General features: G+C 41.8%; 1 protein-coding gene across 1 annotated transcript in view; it reads right to left on the reverse strand.

The window, feature by feature from the left end:
• Positions 1-1,568: 1,568 nt before the first annotated feature.
• Positions 1,569-19,040, reverse strand: part of nek11 (NIMA-related kinase 11) — a 119,432-nt gene continuing 101,960 nt past the window's right edge. The window contains exons 15-16 of the mRNA XM_078171275.1: positions 17,272-17,365; positions 1,569-4,501 (exon numbers count right to left, since the gene is read on the reverse strand). Of these exons, the coding sequence (XP_078027401.1) occupies positions 4,294-4,501; positions 17,272-17,365 (302 nt within the window). The 3' untranslated portion in view covers positions 1,569-4,293. The remainder of the gene's footprint in view (positions 4,502-17,271; positions 17,366-19,040) is intronic.

Genomic DNA, 19,040 nt, shown 5'->3' on the forward strand with positions numbered 1-19,040 from the left:
ACCGGTGTCTGGACTCCATGGGGGGATTTATCTTGCTGCCGTTCAGATCTCCCTCAATCACAAAATATCTCTCTCTGGTGTCCAAGCGCCAATGACTTCTGTTCAATTTTGCTGTTGATTCCTTTTTAATCAATTATAGCTGTTCATTAACTCATGTAATAAATATATAATCTGTTTTTATCAGTCAATCTGTCAAATTAAACACGTCTGTGGTCATTAACCCTGGCTGACTTCCATTTAGGAGATTTATGTAAAGGTTTTGAGATGTGTAAAATGCAAGGAAAATATTATTACTATTATTACAAGATGCACAAAGGACTTATTTATTCATTCATTTTCTGTAACTGCCTATCCCAGCTGACACTGGGTGAGAGGCAGGGTTCACCCTGGACAGGTCACCAGACTATCACAGGGCTGACACATAGAGACAGACAACCATTCACACTCACATTCACACCTACGGACATGTCTTTGGACTGTGGGAGGAAGCTGGAGCACCTGGAGGAAACCCATGCTGACACAGGGAGAACATGTGAACTCCGCACAGAAGGGCTCCTCCAACCTGGGTTCAAACCAGGAACCCACTTGCTGTGAGGCGACAATGCTGACCACTGCTCCACCATGCCGACAGACTTATTTTAGTCAAAAGATATCTGGATGACACTTTGATAAAAATCATAAACTCAAGGTGTACTTACATATTTTCCAAATCTTTCAGCTGTATCCCGTATCCTTGCTCTGATGTGATCCTGGGAACTACCGTAGACGAAAGCTGCCACATTAACTGTCGAGTCAGTTGAACAGTAAACTGTGACGTGAATACTTCACATACTGTTTTTGCCCCTCCACCACTTTAGCTTCAGGCTGATCTTCCTAAACTAAAATCTCAGTAAACATTGTTCTCTGTAATTAAACAAAGAAACACAACACAATCTGTTCCAACGTATCAGTTTCTAAAAGGAATGTAAATAAAGTTGGTGCATTAAAAAGTATTTCACTGTTGGAAAGATGCTCTTCTCATAAAACTGGGCTGTCTATGAAGTAAGAGGATCGAAATACTTTTGAGACTGGTGCCACAGAATCAGAGAAAACAGACAAAGAGCTGCGGCATTTGCTGTGGATCAAGAGGTAGAAAACCTACAACTACCAGAATGCACTGCGCTGCAGTGGACCAATGAATGCTCCCGCTGGTGGGTAAAGTAATGCGAGCTTGGCCAGTTTGTCACAGGAAACAATATGGAGGTTGGTCGTGAACAAACAATCTCGTATTACAGTGAAACCATAAGCTAAAACATTTAAGGCGAGAAACAGATGACACAGTTACAGAATCTCTGTCCATGTTTAATGTTTAAACTTTTCTTAGTATTTCAGCCTCCATTTTTAAGGAGGAAACAGCATGGCACCCACTTCCTGTTCCTCTTGTATTACAGCTAAACAGTGCACTAAAATATGTTTCTGAAGGCATGTTGTTAGGTGAGAACAAGGCAACACAGTAGATGAATTATTGTTTAAATTTGATCAACAGTGCTTAGTTTCATAGTGTGGTCTGTGTTTCGGGGGGGGGGGGGGGTGGCAGGTCTCTCTCTCCATCTGCTTCTAGTCTCTTTGTGTCAGTGGTGACGTGCACACAAAAATGAAGAAGTACAATATGTAGTTTGACCAACAGCCCTGGAGCCAGTGAAAATCTGAGCACTGGAAAGCACGGGGGGAGTTTACCACAATTCATTTAACATACTGCCCACATTATGACACTAAGCTGATCAAACATCAGCAAAGTTATAATAAATAAGTTAATTTCTGTTCCAGTGTTTCTACTCCTGGTGACCAGCTGACTCAGAGTCCCTCGTAGTGAATCTAAAGCTCTCCAACAGACTGTGATCTGAACTCTCTGTGTGTGCTGGCTGACCTACTTTCTACCACTTCTACCACTAGATGTACTTCTCAGTTCAGTCAGGCATGTAGCTGCGGAGCTACTGTAACACCAGCTGTCTGCAGGAATTAGACTGATGTCAACAAACACAAACAGCAGATCAGAGAGTGTATGTATTGATCAGTCTGTGCTGAAACTTACAAAGTGAAGTACTCAGATCTTTTACTTCAGTAAAATTAGTGGCACCACAGTGTAGAAATACTCTGTTACAAGTAAAAGCCTGCATTCAATTTTTTACTTAAAGCCGCTACAAGGAACTTTTAACTGGATATGCAAAAGTCTCTGATGTCTGTGCGTGACCTACAACAGCAAATGAGACCATCGCTGTGAAGATAAGCTATTTCTATATAGTGTATATCCATACCTTTAGGAAACTGTGTCCGGGTCCGCCCCAGGTCGCTTCCAGGACGAAACGATTTACGGCACTCAGACGGCACACGTCATCTTACCTAGCTGCTTACATTTAGTGACTCTTATAAATAGTCGCTATTCCTCCTCCTCGACCCGACGTCCGCGGGGAGTTAAAATAGCAGCAATCATCGGGTAAAAGTTCTGTGAAAGCACTGGACTCACCAACAGTCAGCCACGTCTCAGTCACACAGAGAAAATCCAATCCTCGGGAAGTCAGGAAATCCTTCAGGATAAACGTTTTGTTCCCTAGCAATCTAGCATTTACCAGCCCAATCCTGGCAGGAGCCGGTGGGTCCATGGCGTTAGCTGTCCGGGGAGCCACACACAGAGGCCGCAGGTTGCGCAGATTCACCCCGTGCCAGTGGGGACGAGGAGAGCAGGGGCCGCGGGGCTGGAACACCTTATCCGGGCCAACGACAGGTACCAGCCAGGCGCCGACAGGGTCCAGCGAGTGCCGAGAAATAAAGAGACGAGGCACCGCTCCATACTCAGTCCAAGTAGCCGTGGAAGTGCTCGCCAAACAGGCCTTCAGCCTTACCAGCCAACCGCTGCGTTTACCCCGGCGGCGGTGGCGCTTATGCCGGAGAGGTGGAGCTGGGTCACGGCAGAGGTGAGCTGGGATCCCCGATAGGAGCGGGGGCAAAGTTTTCCCGTCTTGTTGTTTCATTCATCCCCAAAACAAACACATGTGCGAGCCAGGTAAGCGTCTTTACGACAATACGCGCTAGAGCTCATGGGAAATGTAGGCTTCATTCCGGCAAAACACTACCGCTTTTGTCCACAGGGTCGCCAAAATCAACTCAAAATGAAAGTTCCTTGTAGGGGCTTTAAGTAAAAGTACAAAATAGCATCAAAATGAAGGGCTGACCCTGATTTGAAATCTTCCCAGTGGACCGACAGTCCTCATCAGGGTCCATCAGTGGACCAACAGTCCTCATCAGGGTCCATCAGTGGACCAACAGTCCTCATTAGGGTCCATCAGTGGACCAACAGTCCTCATTAGGGTCCATCAGTGGACTAGTCTCCTGCATGTTTCTGATATGAATGTAATGATGAAATGATATATTTTGGTGGTTTGAGTTGAAGGTGTGAGAAAGAATAGTATCAGTAACATTGTTAACACTGTGCTACATTACAGAGAAATACAAACCGTACTAATGAACCTTCATTAATATAGGCCTATATTTTATCTCCAAGTGCACGTCACACACTGAGCGAGCCGCCTGTTAATGACGCTGTGGGCTAATGGGCATGTAGCTACTTCCATGTTTCAGATGATACGTCATGTTTGTAGTCGACCAATGAAGATGAGTTTACATATCACCTTGGGTTCGTCCTTCACCTTCTCAAAATGATCCCACACTTTGGATTTCCTGCCCGACATGTTATTAACTAGCCTGTGGAATAACCGCAGGTACCAGCCCTGGAAATTAACCTGACTCCTGTCTGACTGCTGAGCGTGGACACTTCCTGTGTCTGTCCTTTCAAAGTAAAGTCCCACATGGTCCAGTCATATAGGTTTGGATTTATTTTGACAAGGAGCAGCTCCTCATAGAGTTTCATTTTTTTTTTTCCTGCGACTAAGCAACCAATTAAGTCTTGCTGAGTAATGACCTTCCTGGTCGACTAACGTTTGGCCGACTGTTAGGGAGCAGCCCTAATCAAAATATTCTTAAAGCACAGAGCACTGCTGTTAGTAATATATCATATTATTGGATAATAATTATTGATGCATTAATGTGTTCATCAGTTTAATGTAGAAGTGGAGCCCATTTTAATTTATAAACTGCCGGGTAGAATATGAATTAATGTAAAATCTCAAATCATTTCTATGTATAATGTTTCTTATGTTACAGCTCACAGTTTACCTGTCATACATCACACCTGGTTCTTCCTCAGCTTCTTGTTGCTCTGATGTTTCTTTCTACAGTTCAGTTGTTTCTCAGAGACAGTCAGACAGGTGGTCTGTCCTCCTGCAGCTGTCTCACTCTCTGCAGCTCCTCCTCGTAGAAGAGCAGCTGGTCCACCTGGAAACCATCATCAGGTTTGTCTTCCAGGTGACTCAGAGCCTCGGGGACGCCGCTGTCACGCTGTCTGGCCTCCTTCAGCTTTTCGTACAGCTTCTGGAAGACGTCTGAACCCAGACGGCAGTGGATTGACCTGCAGGGAGGACACACTCGGGTTTAATTAACACAACAGAAGTCGACATCAATCTACAGTCTCACAATTAAAGAGGGTGTCTGTCAGGACATCTCACTACCGCTCTGCTGTGTCTTTTTTGGGTCAGGAGCAACATGTGGCCTTTTTGGCCCCTCTGCAGTGGCTCCCTGTGACGTCAAAGAAATAAATTAAGATTTTAATGTTCATTCATCACTGTTGTTGCTTGAAAGTGATTCTTAAATTCTTCAATTGTAAAAGTGTGTAGCCTCTTCACTGAATAAAAAAATGTTTCAACATTTCATCAACTAAAATTTGCTCCGTCACTCTAAGGCCTCGAGTGTCTTTTCCTCTGAGGCTGCTGTCAGCCCTAGAGTGGTCTCCTTTGGTCTGAATCAGGGACTCATGTTGTTCCAAAGTTGTATAATTGCCTAGAGTTGGTTCGTGTTCTCACGGCAGCATTTACAAGAGGACCAGATCAAATGCCTTGTGTGAGAAAGCTGCTCGATTGGTCAGAATTTCCATGTGGGAAAAATCCAGGAAGTAAAGCAAACGTTGAAGAAGAGTACACTTGCAAGATAAATGTGACACTTTCTAATGTCACAATGGAGGGACAACTACGCAGGTTGATTTTAGCGCTGCTCATCGTGGACTATATTGCTGTCATTGTTCATTTTAGTCAAACCATACAGTTTGAAAACGAGGCGCGGCTCCAACTAGAAAACAATGTTTTGATTGAACTGAACCAAACAGGGCAGGTGTGAGAGCACCCTAAGTTTTGCCAAACCTCAATCGCTGGCCGGTCGTGCTCAGATAGCTTTGAATTCTTAATCCCACAAAGGGGGAAAAAAAGAGGATTTAATAATGTGTGAACAGGTTCATGTGCTTTCACCACCAACACTGCAAAGTTAGAGAACCAAATAATCATTAAACAGACCACTCCATAGTGACCATGTTGAGTTAAAACATATTAATGTGTGCTAATTTAGACCTGTTGGCTAATTTAGACTTAATTTCAATCCAATTTTATTTATAAAGCCCAATATCACAAATCACAATTTGCCTCAGAGGGCTTTACATCATATGCCGTCCCTCTGTCCTTGGGACCCTCACAAAAGACATAAGGAAGAACTCCCTAAAAAAACCTTGGATGGGGAAACAAATGGTAGAAACCCTAACAGGCTGCGTAACCTTCAATATAAGGCTTTGTTTTTGTGGCTCCAGGCATTTTTTATTTTCTCTTTGTTTGGGGCAAAAATGCCTCTTTTGTTAGTAAAGGTTGTAGCCCCCGGGTTTAGAAGAAGAAATTTGTGTTCGCCATTGAATGATTGAAAAGAAAGCAGCTGTGTCTGTTGGTGGGAGACAAACAGCAAACAACAACTTTGGTCTCTGGTTTAGCATTTAGACACTTCCATCAGTTCACCCCGACTTCCTCCTGGTTTCATGTGAGTTTCGCTCATTTTCTGTTTCTTTTGGCATGAAAAATAAATGTACTAAAGATCAGGTCATAAACCATATTCAGCATCAGAGTTTTCCTTCCAGCAGTGTTCCTCCTCTGTTGCTTTCCTTTTAAATTCTGGCAAAGTGCCAAACATCTTTTTAACTTATGACTCTTAATTACATTCACTTTGAACACCTTACAGTAATTTGCACACTCTATCTTTTAAGGGCATACTTTTAACTTTCAACTCTTTTGTCAGTGTTTGTGTTCTTTGCAGTGGTTTCATTTGGGCACTGCTGCAGTGACATGAGGTTTTGCCTCTGGGGTTTAATAAAGTATTTATCTGTCTTTTTGTGCCTACAGTTGGTGAATCTGTAGATCAGCACGTGGAGCTTCTGGTTTTCACAGACTTCACTTTAAAATCTAAAAGAATGAACCAATTAAATGTTATTATATATTAGGATTTTGTGTTTTCTGCTTCAAACTATTTTTCAACTTCCAAAAACAATTGTTAGTAAACCTGAAAACATAAAGAAACTGCACCTCAAGGGTATTTTCAACAACATGTAGACCACATTTTCTTTGTTCATCTAAAACTAAAGCTGAAATAATGTTGATTTTTTTTCTCTGCTATTTAAAACTAGACTGTATATTGATAGAAAAAGTAGACTCTAAACTGCGACTCATTTTTTAAGTGACCCTTCATTGTCTCAGAAATGTTCTTAGGAACTGAGAAATGGACTGAACCAACCCATAGACTCTCAGCAGGATTTCAGCTCAGACTGAATTTTAAAATGAGCTCAAATAGATTCACAGCAGCAGGTCGTCTGGTTCGTGTTTGATCATGTGACCTGCTGTTTCAGTACACGCTCCACCTGAGTGACAGCTCAGCAGGAGGACGGAATATATCTCTGTGTGTTTCTGTGTGTGTGTCTGTAATTCAATACTTGACTACTGACATCACAAATTATAGGATATTAACCCTTACCTTAGACTAAACTTAACCTCAAGCTTAACCCTAAAGCATGCCTCTGCCTAAAAAAATTGTAAAAATGTACTTACTTTTCAAAAATGTCACTGCTTTGTCACAAAATCCTCACACAACAAAAATACTTGTCAACAATCTTCTGTCTTTGCTGGAATCGTTTGTATAAACGTCCCCACTTTCCAAAAAATGTCCCCACTTTATAAAAATGTCCTCAATCACCAAAAACTACCCTCACTAGTCAAAAATGTTCTCACTTTGTAAAAATGTTCATACTTTGAAAAATGTCCTAACTTTCCAAGAATGTCCCCATTTTGTAAAAATGTCCCGACTTTCATCTATCAAAAAAGTCCTGACTTATCAAAACTGCCTTTAACTTTCAAAAATATCCTCACTTTTCAAAAATGTTTCCACTGGTCATATTTGTCCTCAGTCACTAAAAAGTCCTCACAATTACTGTCATTCTCAAGGACCTCACATTGATAGAAAAACATGACAGTGTGTGTGTGTGTGTTTCCTCACTGTAGTAATCATGACAGTCATTTTGGTTGTTGTCGTGCGAATATCTTAATATCTTTGGGCTGTTTGACTCCGTATCACCTCCTCCTCCACCTTCACCTCCTCTTCATCACCTCCTCCTCCACCTTCACCTCCTCTTCATCACCTCCTCCTCCTCCTGGGGGAGGTGCTGTGACTGACAGGGTGGGGCTCAGGACGGCTGACTTCCTTTCTGTTTATCTGAGCCCGTCACAGGTGTTTGACTCTGTGTTTGAGCTGCTGTCAGCAGGTAAACGGTGTTTCTTCTTCTTCCTCTCAGTGTGACAGACAGCAGCTCTCAGGTCAGATGAAAACATTGTCATCATCTTCTCTTTTTTTCCTCCAGAGACTGAAGTGTGATTGTAGATGCAAGAGGAGACACTGGACGAAATGCAGTTCCCGTTGTCTCCGTTTGAAGCCAAATCTTTCCTTCTGTCTTTATGTTCCAGGTTGATTCAGGACAAAATGTGAGCAGCCATCGAAGTGAAAGCATCCTACATCTGCTGTTGTCATAGAAAACCAAACGACTGTCATGGCAAACACAACCAACTGCGGTCCAATACCCAGTCCGAATCATCTCTCTTAATTACTTTGTCACCCCCCTATACAAAATAACTACTACTTTTTTACTGATACTGTTACTAATATTACTGTGAAATGAGACACAACAATATAACCACATATCAAAGCCGAGTAAATATTAGAGACGGCTTTTTTTTCTGGGTTCCTTCCGCCCCCCGGCCCCCCTCCTCAGCTCGGTACACTTTACCTGCTCTCTGGGGGGGGGGGAATGGGCAGAGTTATCTCACGTCACATGAACTCTGAAACACGCTGTATCTTTTCCACGTCAAAACGACTTAACTACCACTTCACTACTGAGAGGAGTGTATGTGCAGAGAAAGAACATGATAAAAAAAACAAGCTTGTTAAGTTAGCTGTTAGCTGTTAGCAGCTAGTTATCGCTACCTTTAAGCAGCTGGTGGCCACAACGCACAGCTGACGGTGGTTCCATTGATTTACATTGTAAAGCGTTCAAGCTCTGTTCAGTTAAAATGAGTATTAGGCAAAGGTACATTACAACGTTCTCATGATGTGTTCAGTGTAATCTTGTAAAATGGAGGTTTTGGTGAGAAACTTGAATAAATCTGCTGTTTGAAGAAGAAATGTGTTGATGTTTTCACAGCACTATGAACTAGATATTAGAGATGAACTATGATGGATCACATACAGTAAAAGGCTTTTACTTATTTTTTAAAGATGTTTTTCATGTGAAAGAAGGTCGTGTTAAAGGTTGTTTTATAAATGTGTATTATTGAATTTGTGCTCATTCAAGGGTGTGAAGTGTAACAAAGGACTGTTCATTTATTTTTTATAGTGTAGATGTCTGTGTTTCCGTGGCAACAAAAGAAGAGTAAATAACAAAAGAAACACCAAAATTAAAACAACGGTATTGGCTGTTGGTGAAAGTGTTATTTTAAACAGTGGTATCAGTATCGGCCTAGAATTTCAAAATAGGTGCATTTCTAGTTCAATTAAAAAGTTAATTTGTACATTTTATTATTACTTTAAAATGAGATATATTCTTTTATTGTTTATTTTTCTGAACAACTTCAACTGTTATTCTTGTTTTATTGATTATTGATTTCTGTGATTCTTATAACACATGTACAACATGTTGCTGAAAGCTAATCAACACGTTTTTGTCACTGGGTTGTTTATTTGTGCTTTAGAGCGTAACTGCTGTGAAACAATCAGAAAATAATGTTTCATTTGTGATTCACTGATTCGTTCCCTCTCTTCATTCACTCTCATGCTCACCGCTGCTCTCTCAGTGTCGTTGAGCTGAGGAGGGGGAGGGGCCTGGTGTGAATGTTGTGTTTACAAACAGTAAGTGACAAATCCTGCGAAGTGTGCCTTTAAATGACACCTGTGAAACATGAGAGCAGAGTGCTGCGTTCATGTTGCTCAGTGTACATCACCTCAGTGAGTCCACACCTGCCAGTCCTGATAAAACAAAGCAGCTGAGGGAGTTTGTGTTGATGGATAAAAAGGTTATGAGCTACAGGTGACCATGAGAGGAAATTGGAGGAAGTCTGTCTGAAATCAATAACTCATTTCAACGTTTATTACAAATTTTAAGTGCTGAATCAATAAAGGTCCGACTGCAGACCTCATGTCTGTGAGCCAATAGGAAGACAGTCCAGTCCACATACTCAAAACATGAAGCACTAGGTACCTTCCTGAGTCAGCTGTGGACGTTCAAACTGCAGGTGACAGTCCAGAGTTTGTTTGATCCATCCACTGCAGATATACAGACTTTCTTCTTCTTTACACCACGGTGCCGTCTGCCTCAGAGACAAATGGTGCGTATCATACCGCCATAAATGATGCCTGTGTGCGTAGGCATCTGACGCCGAGGTCCATTTACAAAACAGTCGTATTTGATGCATTAGAAGTGAGAACAGGCTGATTTCATGAAGTGCAAGTGATGTTAAACCATGTGAAACGGATTCGTTTGATAAAGCTTAAACATCTTCTGCTCAGTTTTATGTTATTTGATGTTTTCTGTAACTCTGAATATATAACACACACATCAGGCAATGAATACAGAAGAAACACAGTTTTAAATGCAGTGAAAGCTGGCAGGTGCACTGTGTGCTCAGTCTTCACTCTGCAGACTAATCCTCTCTCAGTGCACACTGACGGAGGCTCGCGTTGTGAAAATGTGCTCATTCTGTATCAAAGTCAATTAATGCTTAATTTTTAATTATGTCTGTTATTCTACAGTCGGACCAAACAAACAAACTGTAATCACACACTGCTGCATGGCTCTGCTTTCTATTAAGTCTGTTTACACTCTGTATCTCTTAATTAAAGTCCATTACGTCTCAGTTAATACAGATTGATGTATTAACTTGTGTGTATTTTGCAACATGAGAGCAGGAGTTAGAATAAAGGTTCCATTATTTATTAATGTTTTGTTTTATATATCGTTCTGTAGCCTCCCTGCAGCGCTCTTTATGTATTCAAATATAAACATACAAACTTTGGTTGAAGTTTGTATGTTTAAGCATCACAATGCTCCTCAGCCTTTCTAGAAATGTTTTCCAACATGAACATATAACCCCCCCAGTGTGCCCCTTTGACACAGAGCCAAGCCTTCTTTGAGAACTGTGTGTCATCAATCTTCCAAATGAATCAACACACATCTTGGAGCAAATTCACTTAATATGACCTTGTTGTGTCCCAGAGTCCCTCGAGCCCCAGATCTGATCTAGAGCCTTCAAAGTGAAGTTAAAATAAGCTCTCAAGCACTTGGTCTCATATATGCACATGACATATGAAGCAGATTTGGTGTGTATTCATGAGTGATTGAAACAGGGGGACAAAACAAGATTTTGCACAGGGCCCCAAAAAAGCCAGAAACTGCCCTGCTAGCTGGTGTCTACTGGACATGACACAGCTGTCGTGGGGAGAGCAGCAGTGTGTTGACAAGGACAAAATGTGATGGACAGATCTCACTGCAGCCTTCAGTCTTACAGAGGATGAAGAGGACTCAGTAAGTTAGTACGTGCTTAACTTTAGTTGGATGACTTGTTGCAGTTTTGACTCCTCACAGTCAATGTATCAGTGACGTCAGCCGCTGACTCATTAACTGTAACATTAGCCTTTAAATCAAACAGTCTCAGATTAATACTGGCAGCCCTGTCTCACTGATTGGGGTTGAATTCCCCGTTAGCCACAACTGTCCAAAGGTCAGAGGCTGATGGTGTTGTGGCTTTGGGCCAGAATCATTTTCTCATTGCTGTTGATTGAAACATGAACAGGATGTTTTTCTTGATCCGCAAGGCTACTTTAGTTTAATTCGTATGCCCCATTTTTTGTTTCCGTCTCCACAGTGTAAAGTTGTGGATGGTCCCAACAGAAGCGTTCCTTAGCGTCCCCATGTTTGGTCCCCCCTCTGTTGGGGTACCTAGCACACAGATCTGGTACTAAAAGGTGGAGCTAGAAACCCTGCAGTCTGATTGGTCAGTAGAGGACGCTCACTCTGGTTTTATGTAACCTCTGTTCATACATCAGTAAACTACAACTATAAAATGAAAGAGAAAAAAATAACTTCATTCACTGGGCCGACTGCCGGCAACTTTTAAGGTGGAACGTTAACTTGTAATGTTACTCAATGCATGAGTTGATGACGTGAATCCATCAGCACACCTTAAATTTCACTGTGACAACTTTGACCATCACTTTAGTTTTTATATGACACACACTTTTAGTAATGACTTTAAAAATATAGATTAATTTGGAGCGGATTATGTGAAGGTCATATATTCTAATCCTCACTTCCTGTGGGCTACAGCAACACTAAACCCCTGAGCTTGCCTGAGAAGGACTAAATGCACAAAGCTGCTATTTTTAAATATCCCATGGAGAGAGACTCTCACTGCAGCCTGTTCTATTTTGTTCTGAAAATGTGGGCATGCAGCCTCGTTCTGTGGACGATAAACCAGGTGCAGACTTCCATCTGTGTCACCGCTGATGAGGAAATACAGCGAGTGCTGGACGGAGCAGTGAGTGACAACAACCCCGCCCACATTTAAGAGGACTGTCTGAACAGACCGAGGGTCTAGGTACCATGTCTGAAGGCTTACTGCTGGTTCCAAAGGTGCTGGACTGAAAGGGTTTGGTGGAAACAGAGTACTCCATCTTTAAATAATGTACTTTCTTAGTCATGTGTGTTACTTGTAACGTTTACCACCCCCACCCCCCGCCTCCATCACTGCTACCTGCTGTCCGCTGAGAGGATGTTTGTCTTTGTAAAACCCCTAAAAGAGCGCAGATGGACTAACCCGTCAATATTTTCATCTTTACCCACCAAAACTATCAACACAACCTGTAGCTTTAAAGCTGTTATTTTCTTGCTAACGTCCCGACAGATGATCATTTTTAATCTGGTGCCAACAAGATAATAACTTCCCTGCTGAAGATTAAAAATGTCATCTTTTGGGACGTTAGTAATTTTCTTTATCAGAACACCTGAGAGAACTTGAATGTTCTCAGAGCTCCAAACACACAACAGCAGCTGAAACTCTGAACTGTGTGACTCTCTATTCTTCTTCAACCCTCCTCCTCCTCCTCCTCCTCCTGTGTGTTTTATGAGGAGCTGACAGCCTTTAATTCCCACACCGAGCAGCTGTGTGTGTGTGTGTGTGTGTGTGTGCACGCGTGCATGCGTGTGTGCATGTGCCTGATGTTGTTACCATGGCGACGAGCTGACCCTAATTGAAGCAGGGAGCACCAGGTTCGCAGTTTCATCAACCCCTGCCACCTGCCACCAATCAGATGACCCCACATTCCACCAGCAGCCAATCAGAGCAGAGCAGCAGGTTTAAATGATCTCTCAGCACCAATGACTGAACTCTAAACAGCTGAATGGAAAATGTGAATAAAATAATAAAAACTTTAATCAATGAATCAGATGAAAACTCACCGAGAGGAAATGTATGCGACTGCAGATGAGCTCAGATCATTAGCTGGAGGGTTTTGGTTTGTTTCTTGTTTCAGTGTCAGTTTGGGATGAAACTACTTTTTGTGTTTCTGCCTGCTCAGCTCACTCCAGTTGGAGCCATTAAACCACTGAAGAAGAAGGAGAGGAGGAAGAAGAAGAAGAAGAAGAAGAAGAAGAAAAGAGCTCAAAGAAGAAAAAGAATAGAGCTTGAAAAGGACAAAGTAAAAAACTTGAAGAAGAAGAAAAAGTGTGTAGGAGAAAAAAGAGTTGGAGGAAGAAGTAAAGAGCTCAAAGAAGAAGAGAGCTTGAAGAAGTAGATGTAAAGAGCTCCAAGAAGTTGCAAAGAGCTTGAATAAGAAGTAGTGGTGAACTTGAAGAGGAAGAAAAGAGCTCAATGAAGAAGTCAAGAGCTCAAAGAAGTAGACGTAAGAGCTTCAAGTAAAAGTAAAGAACTTGAAAAAGACAAAGTAAAGAGCTTGAAGAAGAAGAAAAGAGCCCAAAGAAATAGACATAAAGAGTTCGAAGAAAATGTAAAGAGCTCAAAGACAAAGAAGAAGAAGACGTAAAGTGCTTGATGAAGAGGAAGAAAAGAGCTCAAAGAAGTAAAATAAGAAGAGGTGAGTTAGAGAGCTCCAATAAAAACTGCCAACAGCCACGTCTGCTCAACGAATGTGAAGCATAGATTCTAATTAGATCTATTTTTAGCTCATAGCGTGATCGTCTCGTTTTCTTCATTGAAAGGTTGTTGACCTTGTCATAGTCTTTGTCAGCAAAATTAACACTGGTCTCTCTTTCGAACTCGATGCCAACTAATTTTTAAGCAATGCTTGGACACAGACCTTAGCAGAAGCCGATGAACACCTGTTACTACTGCAGAGTCATTTGTCCCAGGAATATATTTATAAGCTTTTTTCAATTAAATACTAAAGCCAGATGTTGGTGGGTTTTGGTCCAGTGGGCTTTCGCTCCCCACAAACAGTGGAGTGTGATTTTATATAACTGGTCTGGTTTGTGGCCCAAAGTCTCATTAGATTCAATGAACATTTGTGAATGCTCCTGAGCTCAGGATGAGTCATCAAACATCTGAAACTGTTTTACAGAGAAATGACGTAAAAACACAGAATTTTTTGTGCATACATTTTGCATTTAACCAGAACTATAACTATATTATTATTACTTTCAATAATGTTGTTGTAAGCTACTGTCATTACCTGCATCTCTCTCTCTCTCTCTCTCTCTCTCTCTCTCTCTCTCTCTCTCTCTGTCTCATTGTGTCATGCGGATTACTGTTAATTTATTATGCTGATCTGTTCTGTACGACATCTATTGCACGTCTGTCCGTCCTGGAAGAGGGATCCCTCCTCAGTTGCTCTTCCTGAGGTTTCTACCGTTTTTTTTCCCCGTTAAAGGGTTTTTTTGGGGAGTTTTTCCTTATCCGCTGTGAGGGTCATAAGGACAGAGGGATGTCGTATGCTGTAAAGCCCTGTGAGGCAAATTGTGATTTGTGATATTGGGCTTTATAAATAAAATTGATTGATTGATTGATTTAACAAGATATAAACGACGATTATTTAACACGGGAACACAGGATACAAACTGGGAAAATGTATTTTTCATTTCACTGGGTCTTTAATGTGAGGAAGGTGACAATCTCCTCATCACCTCACATCTCATGTTTTCAGCTCATCATGCTTCATGTACGTCATCAATTATTCACTCAGGCTGTTTCTATTTATTCCACAGTGTTTACACCTTTTTACCTTCATTCATGAGATAAGTCCTCCTTTACTGGTTACAGGTGAGAGGAGGAGGAGGAGGAGGAGGAGGGGGTTGATGAAGACAATAACAGGTGTACAGTGTGTTTGTTTAAGTTTCTAAAGCCGTTATTGTGTTTGTGTCTCACACTGGATTCCAATTCGTCAAAATGTTTGTTGTCATGTTAAATTTTCTGTGTTTGTGTTTTTGGAGCAAAGCCGTTATTAAAACATCTTTGTGTTTCATTATCTGTGTGTGTGTTTGTTTTCTCAGCTTTCTTTCATTTTAATCTGCACAAACAAACCCAATCTAGTTCCTATCACATTGTGATCCACCCAGTCGACACGCTGCGGCTCCAGGCAACATGTTTGTCTGGAATAATTGGATTATTTTAAATTAAACTTTCACAGATGCTCGCTGAGAGATGGAGCTTAAGTCTGAGCTGGTTCCTTAAACCAAAACAAGAAAGTCAGCAGAGGAAAGACGCTGTGCAAAGTCAAAGTTAAGGTCAGCTTTATCATCATTAAAGTAGAAGACTGCAGAGCCACAGCTCCCCGTCTGTTACATCCACAGTTTGTTTCTATATCGTTCATTATAGAAAAAGAAACAAGTCAGAAATATGCTGGAAATGTCAAAGTAATACTAAACAAGTTAAAAACATATTTTAATATATTTTTTAAATAAAATATCAGTCAACAGAAACACCACACAGAATGCAGCCGTCTCTTGACTGTGAGGCGACAGGAGGGCGGCACTGAATTGTGTTTTGCAGAAAACATAAAGTCAGCCGCATTACATGTATCAACACAATGAGGAACTGTTGCTAATAAACGTATCTGGGAAGTCAAAAAATGTGGATCCTGAATGTATCAGTGAGACATTCACTGACAACCTTAGCCCCGTCTCCACCAAACCCTTTCAGTCCAGTCCCTGTGGAACCAGCAGTAAGCCTTCAGACATGGTACCTAGACCCTCGGTGTGTTCAGACAGTCCTCTTAAATGTGGGCGGGGTTGTTGTCACTCACTGCTCCGTCCAGCACTCGCTGTATTTCCTCATCAGCGGTGACACAGATGGAAGTCTGCACCTGGTTTATCGTCCACAGAACGAGGCTGCACGCCCACATTTTCACAACAAAATAGAACAGGCTGCAGTGAGAGTCTCTCTCCATGGGATATTTAAAAATAGCAGCTTTGTGCATTTAGTCCTTCTCAGGCAAGCTCAGGGGTTTAGTGTTGCTGTAGCCCACAGGAAGTGAGGATTAGAATATATGACCTTCACATAATCCGCTCCAAATTAATCTATATTTTTAAAGTCATTACTAAAAGTGTGTGTCATATAAAAACTAAAGTGATGCTCAAAGTTGTCACAGTGAAATTTAAGGTGTGCTGATGGATTCACGTCATCAACTCATGCATTGAGTAACATTACAAGTTAACGTTCCACCTTAAAAGTTGCCGGCAGTCGGCCCAGTGAATGAAGTTATTTTTTTCTCTTTCATTTTATAGTTGTAGTTTACTGATGTATGAACAGAGGTTACATAAAACCAGAGTGAGCGTCCTCTACTGACCAATCAGACTGCAGGGTTTCTAGCTCCACCTTTTAGTACCAGATCTGTGTGCTAGGTACTCCAACAGAGGGGGGACCAAACATGGGGACGGTACGGAACGCTTCTGTTGGTACCATCCACAACTTTTACTGTGGAGACAGAAACAATGCATACCGAACTGAACTGCTCGATAGAAATGGGACTTTTGTTTCCCACTAAAATAGCTTAGAATACCAGCTTAAAGAGACTCTCAGCCCAATCCCCAGAAAAAAATACTGACATTGTACATTACTGCAAACCACAGATATGCTACAGAGTCAAACCACGTTGCACCAATTTGTATTTCCTTTGTCAGTTAAATGGTAGACATAGGATGAGCTGCTCTTTAATAAACTGTCCTGTGTTTGTCTTGTTTTCTGGAGTGGAACACAAAGAAATGTCATCATGGAGCAAAACAGAACAAAAAAAGACTTCAACAATCTGTACTCTACATGTTGCAGGGCTGCACAGACTGAAAAATGTGCAAGAAGTGGAAACATTTCAGTCCATGTTGGACTGTCGTCAGCGCAGAGTGAGGCCTGCACACACAGGTGCACACACCTGCTCAGTCGTCAGCAGCTTGATTAAACACACATGAAGATGATTACCAACAGGAGACATCATCACAAGTCCAACAGTGAGCTGTGACATCAGGATTATTAGACATAAAGAACAAATGTTACTGTTATTATGAAAAACACTGCAAATATTTAGTTGAATAAAACAGCTTTAAGACAAGGCTGCAGAATCCTGAGTTTTATGGTCAGAGTTCAGCAGAACCAGGACCAGAGGAAGTTTCTTTGCTGCATGGCTGTGAGCTGCAGAGGTTTGTTGCCTTGTTGAAACGACGGAGAACAATATGTGCAAAATATTCAAACTGCATCGACTGCAGGGCGCTCTGCACACATCAGGGCTCCTGTTATATCAAAACTACAAAATAAAAGCCTCACTCAGACTCACTCTCTCAGGTGTTTGATCCTGGTCTCCAGCAGGCTGCTGTTGATCATTGGGGGCCCCTGAGGGCTCTGAGGGGCCTCAGGCTCTGCTGGGTCTCCTGGTTTGAACACAGAAACAACACAACAAAGAATATTACACATCATAAATTTGAGATTTTATTTCAAATCCTGTATTTTTATCTTGTTTCACTGTATCTCTGCAGTTTAGTCTCTCCTGACGTGAGCGGCTCCGACTCCATTAATATAAGCACAACAGAGTCTGTGGAGGTGATCTGATGGGATTATAATGGCAGGATATCACTCACACACACACACACACACACACACACACTCTGAGCTGTGGGAGCTGAGACATGACCAGGCTGCAGAAAACCATCCTGAAGAAGTAAAGATGTGGTTTTTCCTCCGCTGTGACGTCTGAGTTAAAAACAGTCTCAACAGGTCGTGAATCTTAACGAGCTCAGAGTCTTAATGAGGCGCTTGATTATAAGAAACTCTGAGCTGTAATGAGCCCTGAATCCTAAAGAGCTCTAATTGTCAGAGGTGGGAGGAAGTCACGAGTGCAAGTCTCAGTCCTAACCTTCAAGTTTCAAGCATGTCCCGAGTCACTGTGGGGAAAACTGAGCAAGTCAAGTCGAGTCAAGACATTGCTCAGGTCAAACAAGTCACAAGTCAAGTCATACTCACAAACTCAAGAGGGAAGAAGTCGAAGGAAGTTCGTATCTACTGCTAACCGTCCTAGCCTGACTGAGCTAGTGTTACAGGTCAGCCGAGGAGGACGCCATGAATGTTTACATCTCGCACAACACAAGGCTCTCATCCACGAGTAGATTTACGCTTCGTTCTGTGCAGAGATACGGTTGGTGGGTGGAGTTCAGTAGAAAGAAAATAGTTCCTACATGAAACTGCTCACAACAAGGTCTGTGGATTATCTTGAATAACTGTCATGATTTCTGAACATTGCTGCTTTTTCTTTTACCATCTAGTTTCATTGTACTGAAGAGAAGGCAGACATCTTGCTCCAACACTCTGCAACTCAAAAAACACAATCTAGACTGATGAATAGCACCTCAGTGAGAAAAGAAAAATATGTAGCCTATTTATGATTTTGGGGTGGACTGTCGCTCTTACACATCAAGAGACAACGTACTGCTTTTATCTTTAGCTCCTTAGCTGACGAATAAGTTGCTTTCATCTCTTAAACCTACGTCTCTCTGACGTTCATTTCTCTCTTGAACTGACACGTCACTACTTTCATTGGTCACATATCAGCTGATCTCCACAAACAGATCAGCATATGTCTACAGAATCTTCAAGTGCCGCCCCTAGCACACACTGGACATGTTGCGTTGCAGCTCGTCAACAGATGACCACACAAAGTTATTACTACTTTTACTGAACGATCTGAACTTCCTACTTCTCTGTGTTGGCTTCAAATCATGTGTGGACAGGGCTGTGACCATGAAAGATACTTCACCAGGAAGTATCTTTTTGACCATTGTCTTTATAATGATGGGTTTGTAGATCGTGAAACTCAACGAGTCTCTCCTCATTCATTCATCGTCACACATGAAACACAACAACAGCTACAGAGTTCTCTTTACACACAGGAGAGGAGTCCAGCTGCTATAGGAGCAGAGAAGAAGAGCTGCTACAGGAGCTGGTCTGTACAACAGAGAGGGAAATGCATTTCCATAGGCAGCAATGGTATTAACCAATCACATTTGAAAAGCAGGTAAACAGTCCATGTGGAGCAGCGAAACTCAGTGGTGA

The sequence above is a fragment of the Epinephelus lanceolatus genome, chromosome 10 (assembly GCF_041903045.1).
Source record: "Epinephelus lanceolatus isolate andai-2023 chromosome 10, ASM4190304v1, whole genome shotgun sequence".
Lineage (NCBI taxonomy): Eukaryota > Metazoa > Chordata > Actinopteri > Perciformes > Serranidae > Epinephelus > Epinephelus lanceolatus.